Source organism: Mus caroli, unplaced genomic scaffold (assembly GCF_978045245.1).
Source record: "Mus caroli unplaced genomic scaffold, Mus_caroli_1 scaffold_6, whole genome shotgun sequence".
Classification (NCBI taxonomy): Eukaryota; Metazoa; Chordata; class Mammalia; order Rodentia; family Muridae; genus Mus; species Mus caroli.
Window position 1 is genome coordinate 50,330,509 of NW_028227261.1, and position 26,395 is coordinate 50,356,903.

The 26,395-nt window shown below is 46.3% G+C and overlaps 1 protein-coding gene across 1 annotated transcript in view; it reads right to left on the reverse strand.

Annotated features, from left to right (window-relative positions):
• Plpp3 (phospholipid phosphatase 3) overlaps positions 1 to 26,395 on the reverse strand; it is a 75,053-nt gene that overhangs the window by 17,116 nt on the left and 31,542 nt on the right. Inside the window, exons 2-4 of the mRNA XM_021160491.3 lie at positions 20,141 to 20,298; positions 6,643 to 6,923; positions 6,194 to 6,251 (exon numbers count right to left, since the gene is read on the reverse strand). Coding sequence (XP_021016150.1) covers positions 6,194 to 6,251; positions 6,643 to 6,923; positions 20,141 to 20,298 — 497 coding nt within the window. The remainder of the gene's footprint in view (positions 1 to 6,193; positions 6,252 to 6,642; positions 6,924 to 20,140; positions 20,299 to 26,395) is intronic.

Genomic DNA, 26,395 nt, shown 5'->3' on the forward strand with positions numbered 1-26,395 from the left:
GTAACAGTAAAAACAATCAAGTTGCATAGGAAAGGACTGAGGAGAGCTGAACAAAACCAGTTAGTTACCCTGATCACAACCAACCTGCTCCCGACATCTGATCCTGCCTGTGTTTGTTTCTCTTTGTGAAGGGTTCTGAGCTGAAGAACTTGGTGCTCAGAACCCAGGGGCTAAGCATTACTGGGACACTGTGATGGACACTGTGCAAGAGCACAGTTCTGCAGTGAGAGCGAGATTCCACATGTGAGCCTGGCTGGGTCATCCTGCTTTCCTGAAGTCCCATTTTTGTGTCAAGCCTGAGAGCTGCTCATTTTTTTTTTTTAATGCTGCAAGTGTGCATCATGTTCCAAAACTGGAAAGACGTATCAGTGAAATCTGGTTTGTTTCAAAAAGTAACAGAAATAACGATACCCCTGCATCCTAACAATTTTTCTTGCTGGTGCTAAGATTGTGCGTCTAGTTGCTAAGACAGAACTGGGGTTGTGGGAAGGATAATAGTAAAGGTGTGTGTCTGCCTCCCTTCCCCACGGGAATGCACATGGAACCTTGGCATCTATATCATACTCCAAAAATGGAGTTCTTGCCCTGGTCCTAGCTTCAAAACTGGGATCCTGCAGAGCTGGAATTCCTTATACAAGACCTCCTTATACCGAGTTCTGTCTACCTGGGTGCTGCCTACCTGGGTGTGAGCCCTGCTCTCGGCCTCTCTAATTCTTGCTAAGTCATTGGTGGTGACTTTCGGCACTGTGATCTGCATACTGGAGAAACAGGTCCGTACAGTCCTCTCCCTTCCTTTCCACTGCTCTTGGGACAGGTGGCTTAAGAGAGAAAAGGCAGTTTGTCCTCCTGGGGTTCCTAACTAACCTTTTTCTGAGAGGCAGGATAGGTCAGCCACACCCAGAGTGAGAAACTTTCCTGCTCTCCAGTCTCCTCCTTGGCTACCTCCTGGCCCTGACTCCTGTGCTTGGCAGAAGGCCACATGATACAAACCAGAGCTTCCCTCTGGAGAGTTATTATTCAACTGCTTGGAAGACAAAAGATTTTTTTTTTTTACCTGACCCTTTCTTCCTTTCCAGGAAATCAAATCTCATTTTCCATCATTATCAAGGGGAAGGAAAGGAAGTGAGTGTTCTGCCAAGCACTGAGTTAGACAGTGAGGTAGACGTTTAATAACCTACAACCACCACCATCATCATGACAGGTGGACACCAGGGTGCTATGGCACAGATGAAGAGACCCACACAGAAGAGGCCATGTTGCTCAAGGCAATAGGGAGCTCCAAATTAAAAAAAAAAAAAGCCTTTCTGAATCTGTGATCTAACCCAAGGGCTGTTGGTTTCTGTAAGAAATTACTACTTTACACCAAGTCTTGACTTTCTTAAACTTATCTCTTCAGTGGAGAGAGAGAGAGTGAGAGAGAGAGAGAGAGAGAGAGAGAGAGAGCGAGCATCCCAAGGAGTGATCCAGTTGTCGTCTGGGACAAGTCCCGGGAGTTCCAGGTTCCTCTACCTCACTGTCTCATGCTGATACACACTCACGTCTCAAAGGCAGACACACGGTCTGTCTAAATGAGTAGAAGGCACAGGCCTGGGCGTCTCTGAGTTCACTTCATCAGCAGAGCTTACGGCCCTTTCCTCTGTGTTCCATCCACCCCCAGCCTGAATCAGGGAGCTTCGTCGACTCTGTCACAACTATATGGTTTTATGGTTTTTCTCCACAAAATTACGAGCATTTTTGGTGGTTCCAGGTGCTTGCACAGGTCCTGGCTCACAACAAGTGCTCACAAATGGGTAGATGAATAGACAGATGGAATGAAGAGGAAAGGAAAAACATCTGGTACAGTGGTTTGTGTACCCCGCCCCCCCCCCCCAAAAAAAAAACCCCAGCAATCATGTTCCAATGAGAGGTTGGAATATGTTCTCCCAGGATCTGTGGGAATGCCTCATGGGCACCCCAGACCCTATGCTCTGGGATTCCCAACACTGAACAAAACCTCAATGACTAATAGCCACAGCCTGGAGAATGTGGCCGTCAGAGGTCAGCCACTTCCCTGTTTCCTTGGTACCCAAGAGATCCTGTGACATATAAACAGTTCTCATGGGCAGTACAGAGAAAGCCAATGGGTAAAGAGTTCAGCAAAGAGGTTGAAGCCTCATCCCTAGGCCACAGGCGCTCTTGATAATCTAATAAGTCCATAAGTAAGATGCATTGGAATAGAAAAGACTATTGAACTGTGACTATCAAATGACCTGAGGGTCATCCAACACTCCTTCATTCATCAACCATTCACTGAACTCTAGTTAAGGAAGTGAAGGAACACAAGAGGGGCCAGGAATGGTGGATGAAGTTGTCTATTTTAAGCAGGGTAGTCAGGGAGGGCTTCTCTGAGAAGGAGACTGGACTTGCAGGGAAGAGCTTGGATATAAACCTGCTGCAGCCTGTATGCACTGCAGAAGGGAAAGGTGGGGCTCGTGATCCCAGAGGTTAGTGATCGGCTATCACCTGTGCTCTCTAACCCCTGCTGCAGGACTGCAAGGGACACCTGATACTCTGGAGGCAGGAGGCATAGTGTGTGCTTCCAAGTACTGTGGGTTTTTCTGGTTCCTCCTGATCTCACCGGATCAACCCCACCATGATTCCAAACCTTAATAAACCACTCATCTCCCCAGCCCAACGGGCCATGCTATCACCTCTGTCTTCCTAGCCCTCTGTCTGAACTGTGTGATCAAGCCTAATGGAGTTCCATCTTCCCACTCCTATCATGGCACTTGGTGCATGACAGGAGCTCACTAAATATTTGCCAAATGCTGAATGGGAAATGATCTCTGTCTGAGCCCTCAGAGGAGCCCTAGAGGGTATCAAAGAATCTGCTACCACAGTGGAGATACCAGGTGAGCTACAAATGTTGGTGTCTGTCCTCCTAGTGTTGCTGTTTTATCCAGATAGCTACAATGTCCTCATACCCCGATGATGGAGGCAAAGGGCCAATCTAGATGTGGTCCCTTGGGACACGGCCAAGGCCCAGAGGTATGTGCTGTTGCTTTGTTTGTTTATTAGCATCTGCATCAATCTCTAACAATTCTTAACTGCGTCCTTAAGCTTCTGTGCCCAGAGATAATTTGGGGTTTGGGCCATGGTTTTTTCTTAGCCATCCATTTTGCAAATCCAAATGCAATTTGGAGTGCCCTTCAAAGCTACGGAAGCTGCAGTGGATGGCTGAAGCTGACAGGCCCACAGTGGGGATGCTTGGTGTGTCTTGTCAGCCCCTGTCTGTGAACGCCATGATTACACAGGCACAAGTTTGGCTCCCATGACTGCCCTTCCTCTTTCTTAGCACACCGAGGACTTTAAAATTCTTTAAAATATGTAGACCGAGAAAGTGGTGAACAGCACTGATGCCCACTCTTGCTTTCCTTTCATTTATCAGATGGAGAAAGTTGGGCCAGATCAGAATGGTGGCAACCAAGATACATGTGACAGTCTCCATTTTACAGATGAGTACACTGAGGCAAGTATCTCACAGTTCACAACTCGTGATGGGCATCTGTGTGACTCTAGAGGCAAAAGCATTCGAGTACTGAGCTCAGCTGGCTCACAAATGATTCTCCCCAGTGCTTCGGGAAAGCCGTGGATCACAGGTTCTTAGAAAAGTTCAGGGTATACAGGGGTAGGTCAGGATCCATGCCCAACTCTGGCACTTCCTGAAGTCCACCATAAAAGCACTGGGAGAGGGCTGAAGGGCTTGTCTGGCTGATCTCGGGATTTCCATCCACCCTCAGGTATCGAGCTTCAAACTGCCTTGGGAAAGTTTTGCTTTCAGCCTTTTTTGCTTCTGAGGTTGCTTTAAGGCAGATAACTTGGTGTGTAGGGGTGTCTGTGTCCATGTGTGTTGTGTGTTTCTGCATGTATGGTGTCTTCAAGGAATGAACATTGAATGTGTGTATTCTTGCACTTGTTCCTAAAATCCTGTGGTGTGCATGTAATCAGGTGGGGTGCATGTGTGTATGTGTGTGTGTTCACGCACGTGGGCGCCTGCATGCACATACATGAAAATATACCAGGAGACAAGGGCTTAGCATCAATTTATCCATCCATCCCTCACTCTCCTTTCTCTGTCTCTTTTTCTCTTATTTTCAGCTTCTTTCACTCCCTTCTTCCAGCAGTGTGAAGGCACAAATTTTCCCCTCCCTCAGAGAGATACAAATAGATCTTCAAGGACAACAAATCCCTCACTCAGTCATCCTCTGTACAGACTCCCTTCTGTAACCACAGCTCCTGAAGGACCAAGGAGTGAATAATCACATTAAAGCAGACAGGAAGTGTTGGTGTCTTCCCCTTCAGGTGGGATTGAAATGCCATCCAACGCTCACATGCCATAGGCTACTTTCCGTAAAGGTTTGGTTTCAGATTTTTTGTAGCTAGCACAATGACAAGGGGCCACAGCGCCCACTGGGGATGGCTATCCTTCAAGTGCCTTCTCTGTTATACTGGCTGCACAATGTCCTTATTAACTTCTCAGATTCAAGCCTGTTTCACAAACAAGATAATCAAAGTCAAGCCCCTAAGCTGCAGAGAGAAGCGGATGTTTTGTTGTAAGCTACAGACATGGTGCCTGGCACACAGCAGGACCCCCAAACCCATGCCCCAAACATGTCAGCGCACACCTTCTGGGTCACTGCAGAGGATACTCTATCCAGTACTGGCTTCAAAAGAATTCGGTATTTTTCTCTTGGAATAAAATGAAGGGACATCAAGGGGCAAATGAACACATACAATTCTCCTAAGCACTTTTACAAAATACTGAAATTACATTTGTGAAATTGCTTCCAGCCCTGGTAAAATACACACAGGGACCAGAAACTCTAAATATCTGCTAAATTATCCTTTCTAAGAGCAAAACAAAAACAAGCAAAGGAAGAGCGGAGGGGAGTGCTGTGTGTGAATAAGTGAGATCCAGGTCGAATGATTTTATAGGTCGGGGCCCACCCTGTAGCACTGCATCCTGGGTAATGGGGAGCCAGAGGCCTCCTAACTTGGAAGGGAGAAGGGGGAAAGCAAAACAAATTCTGTTGTTTTTTCCAATTCCTAATTATGCTTCTTAAGAAAGTTGAAATCGAAATGTTCTTTTTCCAAACAGCTTACACTCTCCACGGCTATGTCTGACCTCTCTGCACCTTCTCGTGCTGAACTCCACTGGGCTAGCGGAGTGCAGGAAGTGTTTTTGCTCTGGACCTGGCTCATAGAGTGAGGAAAGGCAGGGAAGGCCATGTCTAACTGATGAAGGGGAGCAGAGCAGCCTGCTGTCCCCCAGGCAGCTAGAGGAGAGGAGGCTGTCCACCCACACTGTCGGGGCGTGTCCAAGGAGGCCAGCTGCCCGGGAAGAGCATCGGGTGAACCCAAATCACATCTCTACCCCCAAGGCAAATGAACTCAGACACACTTCTTACTGTCTCTGGATCCAGGAAATAGGAATATTGCACTTCACACACGTCCTCCTGGACGCACAAGTAGTTTGTAAAAGCCAAATTGCTCTCAGCAAGGGAGATAAGGAAGACCAGTGAGATGGGTCAGAGGGTAAAGGGACTAGATACTTGGCAACGGAAGCAACCCTGCTGACCCGGGTCCAGTCCCTGAAAGCTAGGTAAGGGTGGAAGAGAACTGACTCTGACCCCCATAGGCACGCCACAGTGTGTGTGCTATCGATACAGTATGGACACAGACCATTCGGTGAAGCATCACTGGGGATCAGAACCCCTGAATCTGAATGGCACTGCTGGTGCTTTTGTCAATTTGACAGTTGACCTGGATTCTCTGGGTCTAATAACCTCCTCCCGCTCCAGGGCGCTATCTATCTGTAACAAAGGTGTCCTTGGCCTTCCAGAAAGCAGCGCTTGCACCGTAAACACTACGCAGGTACCTTCTAGCGCTCTATAGTTTCAAAATGGACGCACAGTCCCTACCTCACAGCAGGGTGAACAGAGGTTTTTAACCTGAAAATTAGAAAAAGCTGAGAGAGTAATGGCACTTCTGTTAAGGTAGAGTTGAGCTCTGATGAAACATAATGCTCCCAGCTCACCCCTACTCCCACACCCCTCCTCTGCCCCACAAGGATTTCACATGAACTATGTCCTCAGAGATGGTAAGGGGATAAGCTAGGGTTGAGCTCTGCTCCTGTTGGAGGATAGAAACTTACCACCAGGTACAGCATAGTGAACATGGAGAAGGAGGCGTGGCCCGAGAAGAAGGACTTCCTGCAAGGACAAGAGAAGGCCATGAAAGGACTGTATTCACAGGGATTCACATCCCCAGTGTTCGCTCATCTGTCTTTCCTTTCTAGACTCTGACCTTGACAGCAGACACTGGATCTCGTTCATTTTTGCATCCCAGGGAGTGCTTTGGATACATAGAGCATAGCAGGCACACATTAATAAACAAGAGGTTTACCACCGCTGTACCATAATGACTTATTTACACATCTCTCTCAATCATTTGGCCTATGAGTTCTTCGAGAGTAGGCAATATATCTTCTCCCTCATCTACACCAGAGCCCAGCACCTGAGGGTGTTCAGTAGGTGTTCTCCAATCTGCATTGTATCGAGATGGAGACCTGCCATGTCGTTGTGTGTGGTGGCAGTGCCCTACCTGGCCTCCTGTACTTTGCTGTCTTCTCCTCTGCACCTGTAGTTCTGAATGTAGCCCTCGGAGCAATTGATCTGACTGAAATCAGGGTCACAGACGCTCAGGAAGTGAGGCCTCAGGCGCCCGATGGACACTTTGGCGATGTCGGTGAAGGACTGGCTAATGGCACAGCCGAAAAGGAAGCATCCCACTTGCTTATAGAGAGCCGCCACATACGGGTTCTGAATGGTGGAGCGGGACTTCTCCTTGAGGTAATAGATCCGGTAGAATTCCCCTGTAATGATCTGAAAGGAAACCAATGAGGGAGTTAGGGAGGCGCGAGGCATCCTTGAAGACCACGTTTAGTGAGTGACACAGGAGAACAGATTCAGTAACTGTAAGGTACAATCTACAAAATCCCAATTCCCCACTTAAGTAAGCATATTCACATAGACACATAAGGGGAAGATTCAAAATGCGAACATGGCTGCCATTTCCTTCTTTAAAAAGATCCTTACCTCACCATAGTATCTCCATACCAACAGTAGAACCCACCCACAAAATAAGTAGATGTATCTACACCTTTATAAGACTAACCTATATGTGTATATATAGTCATCAATAAAGGACTCAGCTACAGAAAACAGAAGAAAATTAAGCCTCAAGGGCATGACTAAGGGTGGTTGCATGTCAGGGGAACCACGTAGGCACATCTTAGGGTTCTGGGATGTGGTGAAATACCACTGACTCTGGTGAAGGTCCCATCTTGGCACTAGCATTGATAAGTGTTTCCACAGTGACTACCCCAGTGGGTCCTGAGTGAATCCAGCCTCTGCCACCTACTCCACACATTTGGGCTCTAAACCCCTCAAGCCTCACACGCTTCAGCCTCCTTCCCCATAAAAGGAGGCTGCTCGCCTTTGCAGAATGGCTGGTTTATATGAAAGAACACTGGTGGAAAAGTGCTGAGTCATGGAAAGACAGGCTTTTTATTTCTTATATTTATTAACATTTATTTAGTTAGTTTTCTAGACTGAGGACTGAACCTAAGGCCCCACACTGACTGATATCTCTAGTCCTATTTTATTTTTCACATATGTAGCATGATGAACAAACAAAACACTGGTCTAACCTGGGCACCATGGCATACACCTACAATCCCAGCACTGGAAGGCCTAGGCAGGAAGATGAAAGATTCAAGGCCAGACTGGGCTCCACAGTGAGGCTCTGTCTCAAAACAAACAGAAACACCTAAATAAAAGCCAAGAATTATTCAACACGGTGCTTTTAGGAGTCTGAATTCCTCAATCAAGCTGGGTTTTCTCCTTGGGTTTGAGAGTCAAAGGAGAAAGAGCTGGTTCACATGCTCTTCCCACAATGTCTTCCTGCTGCTCAAACTGCCTGGCTTTTCAGCAAGCATGGGCCAGCTGTCACTCTGTAAGGTTACTGTGGACAGCATCTTTTTGTCATTAGATCAAATTGCCTTTGGTGAAACACATGTGGATAGTGTCTCCCTGACTCGGCCGAAAACACAACCGTGCAGTGCCCCCTCCCCCCTTTCTTAACTCCACAGCACAGCTGTGGCCACTTCCTGGTTGCAACTCCAGGCCAGGAGCAGGGATGGCCGGCTCATCACTCACCACAAAAGTCCCTTTCACACTTCCTCCCATGAAGGATTATGGACCACACTTGCCCTTTCGGTGAGCACAACCACAAGGGAAGCAATAGACTGGCATATCCAGGGCACTCCTTTGCAGAGGTCCTTTGTAAAGGAATAACTTTACAGTGGGGAAAGGCATTAAAGCACAAGTCTAATCTGGGTCCTCAAAGGCCCCAAAGTGTGGGGAAGGATGGTGTGTAGGATAAACGTGGCAGCTGGGCCCAGCGACAAGCAGGGGCAGGAGAGGGAGCAAGGCACGCTGACACAAGAGCCCTGGTTGACTGTGTTTATAAGTGCCACACTTTTTCCAGATCACATTGTGGATGATTCTATAGGGACAGGGGTGGTCAAAGGCCGGCCCAGTCAGCATGCCTGCCTAGCTATTCCCTGAGAAAGCAGAATATTTAGCTTTTCATAGGTCTTCAGAAATGCTCACTAAAGAAACAGACAAATGTCAGGGAGCAGGAGGAGTCAATCCTTGAAGACATATGGCCTGGCAATGTCCCCTAATCCTCTGATAACATATAAGAGATAAAATCTGAGTGTCACGGCAGGTCAGAAATGAAGGCAACCATTCTGTGCTGAAGAGACTGGGGTCCAAATGAAACGTGTGCCCAAAGATCCCACCCAGGCACACTCAGTCTTTGCCCAATGCTCTCTACCCCCATCCTCAACCCATTTCCCTCTTCCAACCTATTTACACTTTTACCCTATGGAATCTTATAGGCTAACAAGTTCCAGATGTCCACTGTCACAGCCCTGATTGCTGACTCCTTCTGATTATTTATAAATCACACTCAGGTGTGTTTACGTGCAAGGAGTGGGGGTGGCCACTGAATAAGTATCAAGTACCCATGATGGGAGTCCTCCACTCACAGGGTGAATCTGGAGCAGGTCAGCTTCTCTATCTGCAGAATCGTGACTTAGTACTTCCTAAGAGCGATGTCATTAACTCTCTCCAGCTTCTGACCCAGCTTCCTAACCAAGCAGAGGCAACTGGTCAGACAACAGTATAGGAAGGCTTCTTGTAAGAACCACCTATAAGCTGGGAGCAGAACCAAGGCCCTGAGCACAATACCTGCCCTCCGATTGCTCCTGAGTTGCCAGGACCAGGTCACTGAATTAGACAAAGAAATCCTGGCTCGAGCCTCATGCAGTGTGATTTTCTGTGACAAGGCAAGTCCGTTGTACAGATGGGGATTCTGGGGCTCTCTGAAGGATAAGGTCTGGGAGATGACCGAGGAGTAAAGTCCACTGTCTCTCAGTTCCAAGACGTGGGCAGGCTACCAGCTTGTTAGTGCCATTGTTATCAAAACCATTTCCTATGGTGGAGGAGCAGTTGTGTCTCCAGGACAGCCTTGCTGAAGCCATTTAGCAGACGCAAGGCTCCGGGACCACATGGCTTCTGGAGCCACCCTGACAGATTGCACAGTTAATGAGCAGCAAATTATGTATTTTCTCCATCCCTTGTACAGAAGGGTCGCGGAGTCGACAACACAGCCATAAATCATCATTATGAACCAGGGGACTGGGCTTCTTGTAATCCTAACCCTTAAAGGCTATTTAATGAAACTTGGGCCGCACCTCTGCAGGAGGGGCGAAGGCTTAAACCGCTCCCTGACATGTTACTCGCCTTCTCTGGAGTCTCAGATTTACTACTTTCGGACTTTATTCATTATTCACAATGTTTTCATTCCTGGGTCATAAAATGAGCACCACCACCCCACCCCTCCTCCAAAGGCTTGGTCCCCACCCCCAGGGCCTTCATTCCTGCCGCAGTCAGCAAAGTTCTGATAAGTTTCACTTTGGGAAAAAATAATGTCTTCTATGTTGATCTCTCTCTGAAGCAGCTAGCAGCGGATCTGAGGGGTGTGGGGGGGATGGCTGGCTGCCAGGCCGGCAGAGAACTCTCCCCTACCTGCCTTTTAAGGAGCTTGGCCCAGAGTCTGGAAACTCATACAGAGGAAGGCATGGCAATTAAGCCACAAGGGGACAGAAAGGGACGGGTCCTAGCCAGCAAGCCAGTGGTTGGGAGGTTGTCTCCAACTGTAAGAGAGAGTCTCTTCCTGTCTTTTGTGGTGAAAAAGAACCCAGCTACCCACATCTTTACAGATGTTCCATTCAGGAGGGGAAATGGAGAGGGTCCTTAGGCTAGCCCTACTGGGGAGGAAGGAGCAGTAACCTGGGAGCCAGTAAGTCTTAGTCTCCTCATCTATTCCTTTGCAGTCACATGACTTCACCTGTCTGGGCTTAGGTGTTCCCTTATAGAATATAGCATTAATAATATCCACCTGGCAAGGCTGGCAAGGAATTCAATGGGTGATATGTCAAATGCCTGGCACTTTGAAAGGCTCATTTTGGTTTTGGTTGTTCTTTTTCTTCTTCTTGCACGATTAGGATGTGGGAAATATGCCCTGCTAGGTCAGAAGCAGAAAATACGTTGTGTGGTGGTTTTGATTTTGATCTTTCCAGGAAACAAGATAGAAGAAAAGAAGCCCATTGCAGAAGGACCCCACCACCGCTGCCGCCGCCATCGCCGCCACCACTCAGCTGCTGTGTTGTTTTAAACATTTTGCTCTATTTATAAATCACCCCAAGAAAAAGTCATATTTTTACACAGTATGTCCTAACAATTCCTCTTCTAGAAACTGAGACGTCTTCCCCGGGTGACTCTGAAGGGCTAACGTCCCGATACTCGGTTCTGCTTTAATAATATTTACATAGAACTTTACAGCTTACAAAGCGCTTTTCCCTCTGTCGAGCTGTCTGTTTCTCACAGAGCCCTGCAGGTCATTCTGGGATTACTGACGCTTTCTAAGTGAGAGTGGTGAAGGCCAGAGAGGCCATGAGTCACTCTGAATTAAAGGAGGAGAAGGGCAGGACAGCTTGGCAGCCCCATCGCTGACACCTGCCCTTTCCCTCACTCCTGGGTTCTTTCTAATGGTACCAAGATAGCCGTTTCCTTGAAGTCCCAGAAGATAGCTGGTCTTTGAGTGCCAAATACAAAGGCATACAAGTAAGGTCTCTTGTAGTGGATCCATTGCAACCAGATCTTGGGAGCCAGTATTTAGCATTTAATAACAAGCAGCACCAGACCAACCCATACAGGTCTTCTACTCTGAGTTTATTTGTATGTTTACTTCCTTGTTAGCTTTACCCTAACCCCCAGACCTCGTGCATGTGTATGTGGGTTAATGAACTTCTTTGCGCCAGAAGAGATTCATTCAACAAACATTTGGTGATGGAGAATTGTTTTTTTTTGTTTGTTTGTTTGTTTTTTTGTTTTTCTCAGTCTCAAGGCTAAAGAAAAATATAATAAATAGGCTTGGGTTCTGCCTTTCAAGATGGAATCAGGAATGGAGCTGGATTTTCTCTGAAGCCAAATGTTCCATCTGTTAGAAGGAAACGGCCAGATCTTTACTTGAGTAGAATTAAGTGATTGGAAAATTCCCACTCAGCTGTCTCCAGCATTATGGCACTTCAGTGCCATGCTGCCTGAGAAAGGCTATAACGTCACAGACATTTCTCAGGCTACAGTGGCGGGTGTGACAACTCTGACTTCTAACACACAGATGACAAAGAGGCCAGAGAGAGAAACCTCAGAAGCCAATTATGGCTGCAACCATCAGTGGCTGCCCTGTCCCCACAGGTCTCCTGAAGAACATGGTTTGAAGTACAGTTATTTTCCCAAATGGCAAGCGCTCCCAGCCAAAGGCCTCCTGGAAGAGATACTTTGCCAGTTCATGCCAGTCTCCTGGCAGCTCTTTCCAGAGTGTTGCAGGCTGCCAACTTCACAGTCCTCTTTCATGTTGAATTTGTCAGGTTTCCTTGATACTGTACCACTATTTCCAATTTCCTATTTCCAAGCTACGTTCTCCGTTTCCAATGTCTCCACACCTGGCTTTTACTCAATAAATGTAAGTCTTTCGTAGAGTGGTATCCCTGGCTCTCTGCTGTGATTTTAGCTGCTTCAACAGCTCTGTGAAGATGAAATGATCTCCTAAGAACGAATGAGCCCCCTCCCATCAATCCTGCCCCTGGCCCCTGATAATTCACCCAAACGGATACAAAACTGATGCTAGTAGATCAGAGTTTAAGATTTAACCCATCCCCACCTTCCCCGCAAGACAACTTTCACCACCCCTGTATTTCTAGTCTATATGCCCCTAAACCTAACTACAAAAACCCAGACCCTTAAGACCCCTCCATTTCCCTACTCACCACCATCAGCAACTATCCACAGGTCCCTTGTGTCATCTTTTTTCGCCCTCTAGTTCCTTTCATATTGCCACCACGAGGGTTCAGGCTTCATTCTTACCATAGTTAAAAAACTGACCCTGCTAACTTAGAACAATATTCTTGTTGCTCTCTAGCAATTAACTGAAGTGAAAATTCCTCACCACCAGAGACCTTGACAGTCATGCCCTGGTCTTCTTTGTCTACCTGAACTTCGTCCTCACCCTTTTCCCTGTTTCTCCAGCCAAACAGGTCTGCTTTGCAGTTCCTGCCAGTGCCCTAGAATTGCAAAATCTCCTCCATTGTTACAGAAATCCCCCTTCTCCTGCAAGTCAGGATCTCTGATGAAAATCCCATCCTTCCCCTTCAAGGAGGACTTCAAGTGCCAGCTGGTCTTGGCACCAAATTCAGGCATTTTCACCTGTGTACCCGGAGTAACAGGCACACTAAACCTGGCTCCCTATGTTACACCTGGCTCCTTATCCACAAACAGGGTGGTGCTAGCATCAGCAGCTTGAGAGCCTGCTGATCATCAGATAGGATACATGCTCATTAAAAACTATCAATTCTTTTTGTGTGAAAAGATCCCAAAGTCCTCTTTCTCTGAGATCCCAGGGACTGCAGACCTCACAGCCTCTACTCTTGGTCACCGAGAAGCAGAAGGGGAGAATAGTAGATTTCCTCAGTTTATTTCTCAGTTCCAAGTAGAAGGAAAATTTGACATGCATTTTCCTTAAAGCACTCTCATCCCTAGAGCCCATGATCTTTGTTTGTTTTTTGCCTTAATTCTTCTCCCTCCTTGAGCTTTAACAGCACTGGTGGTGTACCCTCTTGCCTCTCCTTTAGACCACATGCTTCAAGGGCAAAATCACATCTTATACCTCAGCCACAGTGTCTACCACAATGACTGTGTGGTTTGAGGGAAGAACCCAATAAACATCTTCCACACACAGTAGGTAGTTGTCACCATCTTCCTCCTCCTGTTCTTCCTCTTCTTTTTCTCTCATACTGGGGGTTGAGTCTAGGGCCTTGCACTTAGCTTGTCTCCTCTCTTCTAATCATCTCACACAAACCACTACTACCTGCTCTCACCTGTGATCACTTGCCTGTTGGCCTGGGTGTTTGGACTTCACACACGTAACTTTCTAAGACTAAGAACTCAAAGTTTTTATAGTTGACCAAAGACAGACAACAACAACAACAACAAAAAAAAACCTCTACATACATAACTCCAAATACATTGGAGGTTAAAAAAAATTGTTTTTTCATTAGAATACTTGGGCTTTTAAGCAAACCCAAGTTTTAATTCCCACTTTCACTTTTGTTCAGCACAGTAACCTTGGATGAAGAAGTCACTCTCTATGAACACTTCAATGTCTTCACTCACTCATAAAATGGGGAAAATAATGCCTACTTCGTATAGCTGCTGAAGAGCATTTAAGATAAGGCAAATTAGTTTCTAGTCCCTCAGCTCATAAAAGGATCGGACTCTGTCCCCGCCTGCTACACGCTGACTTACACAGACTCTATCCCTCAGACTCCTAAGTGCTGTTATTTAAACTGGAGACTTGTCAGCTTCATCCTAGATACTGATTTCAAATAGTCATGAACCCCTAGGTCTGTGCGTAGCTAGAAGGGAACTGCTGCCAGCCTCATCTCTTTCCAGGCAGTTGGGAGTGACACAGGCGGGCGGTGGAGAGGGAACAAACGAAACCCTAGACAGAGGCGGTCAATGCCTGTTTGTTAAATCACAAATAGATGCCCCCTCCCACCAGCCCCAAGGGATAAGAGGGTCTCCGAAGAACTCTGCAGCCATTTGATCAGGGGACAACATAACTGAAGGATTAATGTGGCCTCTCTGTTGGTGGTCTTGGTAATTGCACAGATGGAGTGGATTGTAAACTGGGGGACTTGGGTCTCCCACTAAACTCACTGCTGGGCCAGCACAAGCTTCAGCCTTTTTTTTTTTTTTTTTTTTTTCAGTTGAAAACTCAACTAACCTTTAATGAGGAGTAATGTTGGGGAACCTTGTTTTCTTGGCAGACCTCTTACAGATAAAGGGAGGTTGGGGTGGGGGTGAGGAGACCTAATGAAGTCCAGATGTGGACCAACTGAAGCCTAATCCTGAATAAACAAGTCCTGGAGGTATTAAGCTCTTCTTCTTGTCTCTTCAGCGAGACATTTGCATGTGGCACAGAGCATGCTCCCATGTTCCACACGGAGCATATTTGAGGCTTTTGGGAAATAAACAAGATCCTTGGGCATCTCAGGACCAATGCTTTTGATTTTCTGTCCATGATTGAAAGCATACTTGGTCATTTTTATACATGTATACAAAGTTCCATAGTCTGAGTCTTGAACTAACAATATTAGGTCATATTGAATCAATCCCTACCTTGTGCAGCTAATAGAACATGAATGTTGTAAACAGGGGAACCAGCACACTAACTACTGGACTAGAGGTAGGCAGGCTGGGCATCCTCAGGGATTTTTGGAAGGTAGGGGAGGAGGTAGCCAAAACGATACTTCCTAGTGATACCTGCTTGAGGTTTTTACTCAGTGCCTCTCATGTTCCATCAGAGGAGAAGACCTGGCATCTGTCTCCCAGGAACCTGTCACCCAGCAGGAGGGACCAAACCTAGACAGGAATCCCACGACAAGGCAATGAGCAGCGAAGGCACTGTTGACTTGTTTGAGGTGGGGCACTTGTTGGCTGTCCCCTGAAACTGTGCACACTTCACCATCAATACCCCACACCTGGTACACTAGAGGCCTGCTAAATAGCTGTGGAAGAGGGGCAGATTGCAGAGGCCAGCGGAGGTGTTACGACTTTGAAAGCCTTGGTTGTAGGATCAAGACGATTGCTCTGACTTAGCCAGTTTCACGGAAGTCACTGATTATCCTTAGCCTCAGTTGTCTCGGCTCTTAATGTTCATTCTCCCAGGATGACTACCAGGGACTAAGAGAATACACACAGAAAAGCTAACCCACAGACAACGTAGCACCGCAGAAAAGAAAGCGTGGATCGCAGTGGCCACACATGGGAGATCACTTGATGTAAAGGCCAAAATAAGCCCAGGGAGTTAATGACTGGCTACCTCACTTTTACAGCCAGATGGTGCGGTGCCAAAGTCAGAGTTTCTTTGGGACGAATACTTTTGCACAGCTGGGTCTCCCAGGGGAAGTAGCTTGCTTAAGGCCTGTAGGGAAGGGAGGATGACCTATGACATTCCCGTGCGTCGATTCCTAGATAAAAACAATCTATGCGAACCCATTTTGGGGTACGAGCTTGGCAAGCACTGAGCCTATGATTATTGAACAGAACAACGAACATTCTGGGGCCATGTTAAGACCCTTCCCCATATTACACTTGATTGGGCAGTGCAAGGCGCAGCTGAAGGAGAGAAAGCTAGATAGGACATGGGGTTTTTCTGGTTGCTCCTACCCTGGCTTCTGCTAGAGTCATTAAGCCTTTTTAAGGCAGAATAGCGACTGTTGCTGTGCGGACCTGGAAGGAATTCTTATTATGCTATAATTCCAAGAATCTGATACACATCTGAAAAAGAGGTCAAGATGACGAGAGTTTTTCCATAGCTTCTGCCTCAGAAAGGTGTCTGCTTTCTCTACAACCTCTGACAACTTGCATCTCGAAATCACCCTGATCTCCTCCTCCACCACCATTCCACTCCTCTGTGTGGCATCTGGGCAGACTGGATCGAGGGCATCCAAAGCAGTCAAGGCTTCTCTTACAGTTTGCAACAGACCTGACATTGAGTAGCAGGTCCAGGGCGGTTATGCAGCAAGCTGATTTTTCAGTTCTGCAACCTGTTCCCTTGGCATGACTGTCCCTCAGGCTCTCTGGTCACAAGCCCGATGCTTAGTGAAGACATCCAGGCTCATGGGGCAGTCAAGCAGGGAGAGTGGGCAATGCAGCCTGCTGCTGCTGTCTGTAGCTTGTATAGCTTTTCCAGAACCGAGCATACTGATCAAAGCCAGTCACTCATCTGCCTCTGAGGTCTTCACGGAACTTTTTTCCAGGAGCACTCTTGGCATGACAGCAAGCAAGCAGGCAGGCAGGCAGGAAGGCTAGCAGACCACGATAGGTGACAGGAGCACATATGTCACATGTGCCTCTGGCTTAAATGCATTGGCAGCTGGAGCAGAAGGTAGAAGTCCTATTGCAAAGAGGACTGAGAAGCAAGTGGCCTCAGATCTAATTAGTGACACGAAGAGAGTGGAAATTCTTTTCCAGACTCCATGTTGGCTAAGTCATGTCACCACACTTTGAAACTGTGTCCTCATTTGTAATAAAGGCAGCTAACATTTATTGGGTAAACTTTACTATGTCTGGCATTGAGTTACTCTGAGTGTGTGTGTGTGTGTGTATGCATGCTGATCTCATTTCAAAACCTTAGCAAACATGACTACTTACATAATCTTTCCATTTAACAGATGAATCTACTGAGGCACATCAACTTGCAACCTGCCCCGCAGCAGAGGAGCACGGATGTGAACCAGAGCTTATACCCTTATGTAGCTCTTGGTGTTTCTTTAAGGGTGACCTTTATCATCAGTCTCCATGTTTCCCTGGAACACAGTAGTTCTTGACCAGGACAGCTGTTATTGCTATGTATTTTTTTCTAGAATTTTTTTTACATTATTATTTTACTATTGGCAGAGGAGTTTTGCAACATACACCACATTGACCAGGCCAAAGGAAAACTTTCTGGGGTTGATTCTTTCCTTCAACCTTTAGGTGGGTCCCAGGAATCAAATTCACATTGCACAGCAAGCCCTTCCACTTGTTGACCCATCTCATCTGCCCTGCTGTGTGTGCTGTGCATCTTTCTTGGTGTATCTCTGAACCATACAATGGCTTGATTGAAATCTATTTTTGCTGACACCATTGCTTATCCTCTATCGAAGAGCCCAGCACAGGACTGTTTCAAGAAAAGTAGGTATCGAGGTGACATTAGTAAAGGGACAGAATGAGGAAGCACCCAAGAGCAGGTGTGAAAAGAAACTAAGAATGTTGGAACCTCTGGGGGAGGCATTCAGCAGGAGCAGACCTGCTAAGCAGGACTGGGACTTCGACAGGAAGGAGGGAACAGCCTCCAGACAAGTTGCTTTAACATTTCCTTTGCCCATCCTGGGGCCTGGGAGAAGCCAGGGGCTGCGCCTATGTACAAGGCTGTGCACACTTCATCTAGAGATCTTTACAGGTGTTTGACTTTAGTGACAATCCTTTTGAGGAACTGTGAACACTGTTTTGATTTTATAGACGAGGAAACTGAGGGTTACTGATACCAATCTTTCACTTGATTCACATCGGAAAGATGTTTAATTCACTTTCTACTGTGTGCCTGCCAGCAGCCCCGTGACACACTGGGGATAACACCTGGTAGAAGGCCTGAACAGCATGTGATGTACCTGTCCTGGACCTGTTCTTATCACAAGACTCCTGGATTATAGCGTGTTCTCGCAAAGCATTCAATTAGCCAATCCCCGGGCTGTCACGAACACCTGTTCAAACCCCAGCAAGAGAGACTCTGTAATTATCTGCCTTCCACAACAAATGCCCTTTTCAGGAAAAGCCATTCTTCCAGAAGAACTCACTCCCACAACCATCAATTTGGAGCAATAGTAAATTGGACCTTTTATTTTTCAGCTTTTGAACAGAGATCCTTAGTGCACCCTCCCAAGCAACTAGTCTGCCAAATGGGCTGGGTTTTTTTAATTTTTTTTTTAATTTTTATTTTTAAAGATTGGAAAGAATTCTACAAGCTCTCCTTGCTATTGCTCAAATTCAAACTGTTGATTGTGTGCCTGGCTTATGGTGTGTGTGTGTGTGTGTGTGTGTGTGTGTGAGAGAGAGAGAGAGAGAGAGAGAGAGAGAGAGAGAGAGCAGGGGGGGGGTGTCTCAGAGTTTATAACCAGAACTGCAAGTCACAAGAAAAACTTGTGTTACCAGTATCTTACCTGTCACAACCCAAACCAGGCCAGATAAGCTAACTGCCTATTCTCTGGAGCAGTTCATCTGGAAAGGTTAGCCATTCTGAAATGTATGTCTGAAAGTCCGGAAAGGGGTTTTCAAATCAACCAGGCACAGTGAACCCCAGGTCTTATTAGCTATAGACTCTGAGTTTGTCTATTATTGAATCACTCTGGGCTATAGATTTTCCATCTGCACAACGGGGATAGCAGCCCAAAGCGCCATCTCTAAGCTAAGTGCCACAGAAGAGCCATTTGAGGATCTACAGGGTTTATGCAGATGTGTAGCCTCTCCTTTTCACCCCACTGCAGGAGTTCAAGGGCAGAGAACGAACACAGACAACGCTGGAGGCGTAGACAGTTGTAAACATGTAAACCTCACAAATCATTCTGCAGGCTTTCAAAGAATGACCCTCCCTGTCCCGACTCAAACGGACAGATGCACTAAAAGAGGGTAGGGCCCAGGTAGGTCACACCCAAATTCCCAGGAGCTAGTTAGTACTGCTCGAAAGAATTCTGGACCTGGTCACAGTTCATGGGCGGCACGTTTCTGCAGTGTTGTTCATGGGGGCTCTCCTTAAGGGAAGCATAGCATAATAGAGTTTTTAATAATTCGGCAATTAGTATTTTAATACTCACTGTGCTGCTAGTTCTATGTTAACATGACACAAGCTAGAGTCATTTGAGAAAAGGAAACCTCAACGGGCCTGTGGGCACTTTATAAGTTGATGATACATGTGGGGGGGCTTGGCTCACTATGAGCAGTGCTGCCACTGGGCTGGTGGTCCTAGGTGCTAAAAGCAAGCAAGCTGAACAAGCCAGCAAGCAGCATTTCTTCATGGTCTCTGCTTCCGTTTCTGCCTCCAGGTTTCTGCTCTGACCTTCCTAGATACTGGACTGCTACCTGGAAATGTAAACTGAAATTAACCCTTTCCTCCCCAAGTTGCTTTTGGTCATGGTGTTTTCCACAGCAAATAGACCCTCTAGGTCTTTCATACTCTATTGTGATGTCGTGAAAACAACCTGCATGCTTTGTTATAAAAGATGCGGGCTTGCTAGCCAAGGGTGGGGTCCGGATCAAATGCTCGGAATTCCAAGTCCTATTTATCTTACCGCCATAGCCTTGGGGCCAGAAAACTAAACAGTAGGCAGGAGAATGGCAAGGACATTCATTGCCACTGCTACAGTAGCTCAGCAAAGGTTAGGCAAGACCACAGAAAACACCTTGGCCAGAGGACAAGGATGGCTCTCAGTCTTCTAGCACAGTGACTTAGAGATCAGACGGTGACGTAAGGGATGTCTCTGCACTAATCTCAACTCTACCACTTAGATTAACCAAGTCTTACTCTATGGACATTAGAGGAGAAAAACCAATTATCTAAACTCCACGAGGTTGATGGAAGATAACACATATTAAATAGTATAGAAAAGACGTTGCTAAATGTTCATATGTTTATCTCCCAGTAGATGTGGACTTTTGGAAATAGTATTAACTGCAAGAGACAAACCAATACTGAAGTTCTCTTTGGTGGCCATCTGTTTTGGTTGGCTGCAAACGTCAGTTGGCTTGGATATTTTGCCGTACAACACAGGAAGAAGTCCGGATCAGTATGGCAGAGGCAAGGGGACACTTACCGCCAGGATGGCGATGACGATCCCCACCGCACAGAGCACAGCGTCGTTTATAGTCTCACTGACTTTCAGGGGATACTTGATGCTCTCGTCATTGCAGTAAAACCCTCGACGGTAAGGCTTAATGGTGCTTGTCTCGATGATAAGGAAGGGCAGAGCCGCTGGGAATACACACATGGGGGGAGGGGAGAGAAAAGAGAAGCTATCAGTGCAAAGGAGCCAAAGGGGAACACCTTACAGCAAAGGCTAGCCCAAGTATCAGATGGAAATACTAATGAAATTTTTACATTTGTGGTGTTGTTTGCGGAACTCTGTGGCGTCTGTGGCGCTTTCACTACAGGAGTCCCCATCTCCCCTTTCTTCGGCTCAGAGAAAATGGCATTGTTCTCTTATTTGTTTTTTTACCAAAGCACTCAGGTAGTGAAAGAGTAGGGAATGGGGTCTTCCATAGCTCTACCAAACCCTGATACAAATTAATACCAGATCTTTAAGAGTAATTAACACAACCCAAGGCTAACGATATTCAGTTAGGTGTCCGGAGTGACCTCTCTGGGGCCCTCATCTCTGCTCTGAGAAGCTCGTCTGAAGACCATGCTCCATGCAGTTGCGCAGCCATCAGAGTCAGACAACTTGGAGTTGAATCCCAGGTCCACCAGCTCCCAGCCATAGTTCCTGGTCTCAGTCCAACTCCCCCATCTCAGGCACCTCACAGGAAAGATGCGTGATGGCCAGTACTTTCCCATATATAAAGCCTCATTTAAAGGGTCTGGCTCAACAGATGCCATTTCCAAGTCTTTCCCCTCACTATTCAGTCATAGACTTGAATTGAGCTCAGCCCTTCCATCGGATATCCCAGGTCAGAGCCCAAGGGCACAGGAAGTACCAGGCAGATCTTAAAGCAGTGACCGGTTATCAATGGCCTGCTAGTTCCACTCTCTCAGAAGTCATTGCTATTAGATTTACCACCTGCCCAGACATTCCTCAAAGCCTGGAAGCAAAGAGCAAATGTCCACTGGAAGTCTTGCATAGATACTATAGTCATCTCCTACTAGGGAACTTCTTGCTTCCAAACAGAGTCCCATTACATAGCCCTGGCTGTTCTGAAACTCACAGAGATCCACCTGCTTCTGCCTCCCAAGTGCTGGGATCAAAGGCGTGCACCATCACACCTGGCTGATTTACTTCTTGAAAGGCTCTGGCATGAGCATGTTATTGCCCTGCTAAAGTGCCACTAAAGGCTCTCCCTTGAGAGAGAGAGAGAGAGAGAGAGAGAGAGAACCATAAAGCCTCTCACCCTGCCCAAGGCATGTCCCAGATCAGAACCTTGCTCCTCCAGCCTCTGCGAGTCCTCGACACGAAGGAGATACGTACAGGGTCTGGCTCACACAAATCCCGAGACTGACAAAGGACTGTCTCTGTGTTTGTGCTTATAATAAACCAGAGAGGTCACTCTGAAGCATCCTTTAAGCACCACACCCCCCTTCTTCAAGGGGAAAATCAAGAGGAACCTTTCACTCGCTTAACGTCGTCAACCACTCTAAGGGCCTACATCCTTAATTTAACACTGCCAATTGGTTTCATCCAAATGTGAAATTCATTTGTGTAGTGGGGAGGGAAATATGGAAGGGGGGGTGAACCAAAATAAGCAGTTTCATTTTTTTAAAAAATTATATTCATGTCACATGGCTCAAAGCCCCAGGCTGCCTCTGAAAACGAAAAGAGTTCCATGAGCTGCACAATTTTTCAATTACTTTGGTCCAGAGCAGCAGTGATAAAAACACGAGCTTTCCAAAAAAAAAAAAAAGTATATTTATGTATCACAGTGCATACACACACGGATTTATTTGGTTTTATTCTTTGGATTTATTTGAATTCTACGGCTATTTATTTTGTGACCCCTAACTGCTTCCTGCTAGAACAACAATTTACTTTATCAAATTCATACTAGTGCTTTGAAAAGAAGAACAGCAACACACCACAGCATCGGGTCTGACCTTCTCAAAGTAAACACAGAGGGGCCTCTGAAAGGCAAGAACCATTAACTCTTAAAATTCTCCCTGCTTTGGAGTGGAGGGGGTGAGGAGGCAGTGGATAAAGTGTGCAGGCATAGTAGTGACAGAACTCAGCTGATGTTCTGGGGTTGGTCCTGGGAGAGATATCATATGGGGCTCGGCCCATTTTTACTCTCTGGCCTAGAGATTTTGAAATAGGACCAAGTTGTCCATGAAGAGGGGCTGAGAAGCCAGAAACTGGTATTATTGCAGAGTGCTGTGATGAGATGCTGCTAGGCTGAGCTGTGGCCTCTGAGATGCTCAGCAGTCAGAATGTTGCTAAGAAAACCCCTCAGTATAGGAACAGACTCTAGGTGCCTGACATTTGTGGCTCTAGCATCTATATTCAATAGTTTTCACATGATAGGCCTGTAAAACATACGTTTCTGAGGACAAGACATTTCTAAGAGAGCTCTGGAGTTAGACAGAGCTAGGCTCATGATCTCGGGGTTGCTGTTCTATTTGAGCAGGTTTTTTTCACATCTTCAAAATTCCCCTTCCCATCTGCTGAATGAAAAGAACGAAATCTAACTTCAGTTTTCCTGGGATGACGGAATAAATCAATGTGTTCCTTCATTCACTCAACAAGTATGTATTGATTTCTAACTATGTTTGTTTGGTCTAGAAATACAAGAATAGCCAGACACTGCCCTCAGGGAGTTTCCAATCCAGTCAGGGAAGACACACACACACACACACACACACACACACACACGTTATATCAGTCTAGGAACACTTGGTAGAAAGAAATTCAAAGCAATACACTGGACAATAACAGCGCAGAGTCTAAGACACACTGCAGACAAGTTATGTCAAAAGGAGAAGGGGGCCAAGGAGATGGCTCAGAAAGGAAAAACATCTGAGGAGTTCTTTTGCCCTCTGTTTGGCTGGGAACAACACAGATAGATGCTTTATTTGCCTGTGGCTTGGGGTGGGTTTCCGGTTCTGATTATACGGGTGCTGACTAGAAACAGACAAGAAGTTTAGATTCTGTTTATTTTCTTGAAAGGCGTGGAGATATCATTTAGAAAACCCAATGGCCTTTTCTATCTCCCTTACAAACTTGTGGTATTTACCGAGGGTGATGCCAGTCAAATCTTGACTTTGCTCCAGAAAGAGTTGACGGAAACTGAATAATACTCCCCCAGCCAGACAAGCTAGCTCTTGAGGCAGGAGACCATGCTTTGCAGCAGGAAAGCAATGAGAGGAAGAGAAGGAGGTGTCCTTTCCAAAGCAGGGCAGTCTGTTCCCTTCACTGCCACTATTTTTATTATCTTTTATTGTCTTCATTTAGCCTCCAGCAGACAAAGTCCCAGCACCAGAGGGCAAGATGCTAGACAGACTCTGCCCTGGCGAGTTCATGTGATTCAGGAGTCACAAACCCAAGAGTGCCAAAAAGTTAAGAGTGCCATGGCTGAGGCTTGGGTAGAAAGGCACTGAGAGAACAAAACTCCTCTACTGAGCATTAAAAGTGTCCCGCAAGGGATGGAGACTTGAGCTGAGCTTGCAGGAGTTGGAGAAGCTTTTGGATCCATGGACCGTGTACACCTATAAAGACACACTGCAAATTAAAGATTCCAGTCCCGGTAATTACAAAACCTGGCAATTACAATTAGTGCAGAATACAATGTCCAACTTTGCTAGAGTCAGGAAAAGCTAGCCAAACAATGAACAGAAGAAAGGGAAACAGAGCAGCACAAAGGGTAATAATGATAGTTAACTTTTCCTGAGCAAGCACTATGTGCCCACACCTGAGGATTCCCACACACACTATTGTGGTCTAACAACCTAGTTACTTACTGACTGAGCTATGGAGATAAAAGAGGCTAAGTCTCAACCTCCAAGGGGCCCAAAGGCCAATCACAGAGAAGGAGCTAGAGAAGCCACTCTGTAGTTCAAAGAGATTAAAGTGATTTAGCGGAGTCACTCTGTAAGTTAATGGTGAAGCTGGATGGAGTTCAAATGACCTACCTAAATCTTGGGTGCTTTCTAGAGTGAGTCACTAAAAACAGAAGCACCCGTATGTATGAACAAGTGAATCGAAGCTCCCCCAGGAACTCCCATGCCTCTGTAAGGGGGGGTGGGGGGGGAGAATAAAAGAAAGAAACACTTTAGAGCAGTCAAGACAGCCCTCCTAGCTAATGCTCTCCTAGCTACCACATGCCACACACGCACACTAATTAGATACACACATGTCTAATTCAATCAAAGATCTGAAGCCAATATCCCAGAATTTAGATTTATTGATAATAAAATGCGTATTATGAGCTCTCGGCAGCAAATGAGAGCCAGAAGAGAGAGAATAATCTAAAGTGTCTAGACTCAGGCTCAAGCCTCACTTCTCCTTTTAATCAAGGATCAATTAACTTCCCCTACCTCTAGGGGCTTCGTGGGATGTGTAGGCTGCAGAGGAGGCGAAATCTGAACTCAGTGACAAACACTTAATGGGCAGAAAATCAAAGCACGAAGAAAGGCCGCTGTGTTGGGTTCAGGCCTTTGAAACTTCACTGGCTTTGAAAAACTAACACTTGGTCAGGTTGGGTGGTTTGGGGGTGGGGTGTAAAAAAACACAGGGTAAGTTTTCATGGCCCACCCATTGATCAAGTCATGTGGGAAGTGTTACCAGAGTGACCCAACCCCAAAGCCAACTCCCCGCAGTCATGGCTTCATATCTGCACAAAATTAAACACAGCCACTTCTCTCAAAGTGCTTTTTAGAAGCCCTTGGTGAGGAAGGGTGAGCGGAGCAGAAGGAGAAAGGTGAAGAGACTGCACTTCGCTTCAGAACCAAAAATTACAATCCGAGGACAGTTTTGTCCTTGAGATGCCTCTCCTGAGACCCGCCCAGTTTTCCCCAGGACCTAATCTGTACTTATCTTTACTTGATCTTAGTCAAAAGGCTAAGAAGCTGTTGGAGTTATCTTCAATTAAGCAAAATCTACAATCTGCGGGAGTAATAATTAAAGCAACATCCGCTGAGTGCCTACATGCTTACCAGCAAAATAATATAGGACACACGACACAGGACACACAACACAGGCATTGGCATAGGCATTGCCAAAGCCTAGCTGCTGAGGGCAGGCAGTTACCAGGACTCTCTGGTGGGAGCTTTGTGAACCTTATTGATAGGATAGAGTTCTGAGTAGGCGCTATTCAAATCATTTACAAATAAAACCACTGAGGATCAGAGAGGCCAAGCAACCTCACCCAAGTGCAGAACAAAGGACACTCCTTTGGACCAGATATCAGAGCTACAGCAGAAGGCACTGAGTTCCCCTTGAAAGGGTTTAGAGTCCAGTTTGCAATTTACTTAATGTTTACAATAACTGTGAAAGTGTGTGTGTTGTTATTTTCCTTTGTACTCAACAGAAAATTGAAGACAGAAGTTTTCTATTCTCCAAGGTCTTTGAGTGCATCAATAGGTCACTGGGATTAGAACCCAGCTCTCTCTTCTGGTTTATATTTTCTTCCTCCCTGGCCTGACCCTTCTTTATAAATGTACTCCCTGTTAAAATATGACTAAGTAAAATCACTTAAGGTCAGAATGGTCAACCCAACAACTACTTAGAGGTTCAAAATACAAATATTTATGTTGCCAGTAAGTGACAGTATTTCTATTTAAAGTAATTAATTGCTACTGGTCTTAGAAGTGCGCAAACGTTCTTTGGTTTCTAATGTTTGTCCAGATTTTTAGACTGGACACAATCCAGACGAGCAGAATCTAAGTTTACTATGAAGGCGTTTCTTCAGCTTTGAAACAAGCTCCATAGAAAACACTCAGTTGGCTGGCGTGAACAGGCAGTATTCGGGGGTCAGAGACTCCCCTTGACAAATGCCCATTCTTCGGGGCTGGAGAAAGTTCAGGCCTAAATGGAGAAACTCACGGCAGGTAGAGTCCTGCTGCTTATTTCCTGAGCTCAAGTCCAAAGTCTCTTGCTTAGGTAAACAGAAAAGAAAGGGTAGTTCCCTGAGAACTGGACACTGTGTTAGGACCTGGGGCTACTGGAGTGAGTAACGGCTTACACTGTTTTCCAGTTTCCCACCCTCAGGAAGTCTGGGGTCCCATGGCAAAGAGAAACCTGTCTGTGGTCTAATCCTGGATATTAAAGGGAACTTTGGCTGGCCTTATTCAAAAGTGCTGAGAATGAAATCTAGACTAGTTCAATAGGCATTCAATGCTCCAGATGGAACTCAGGGCCTGGAACATG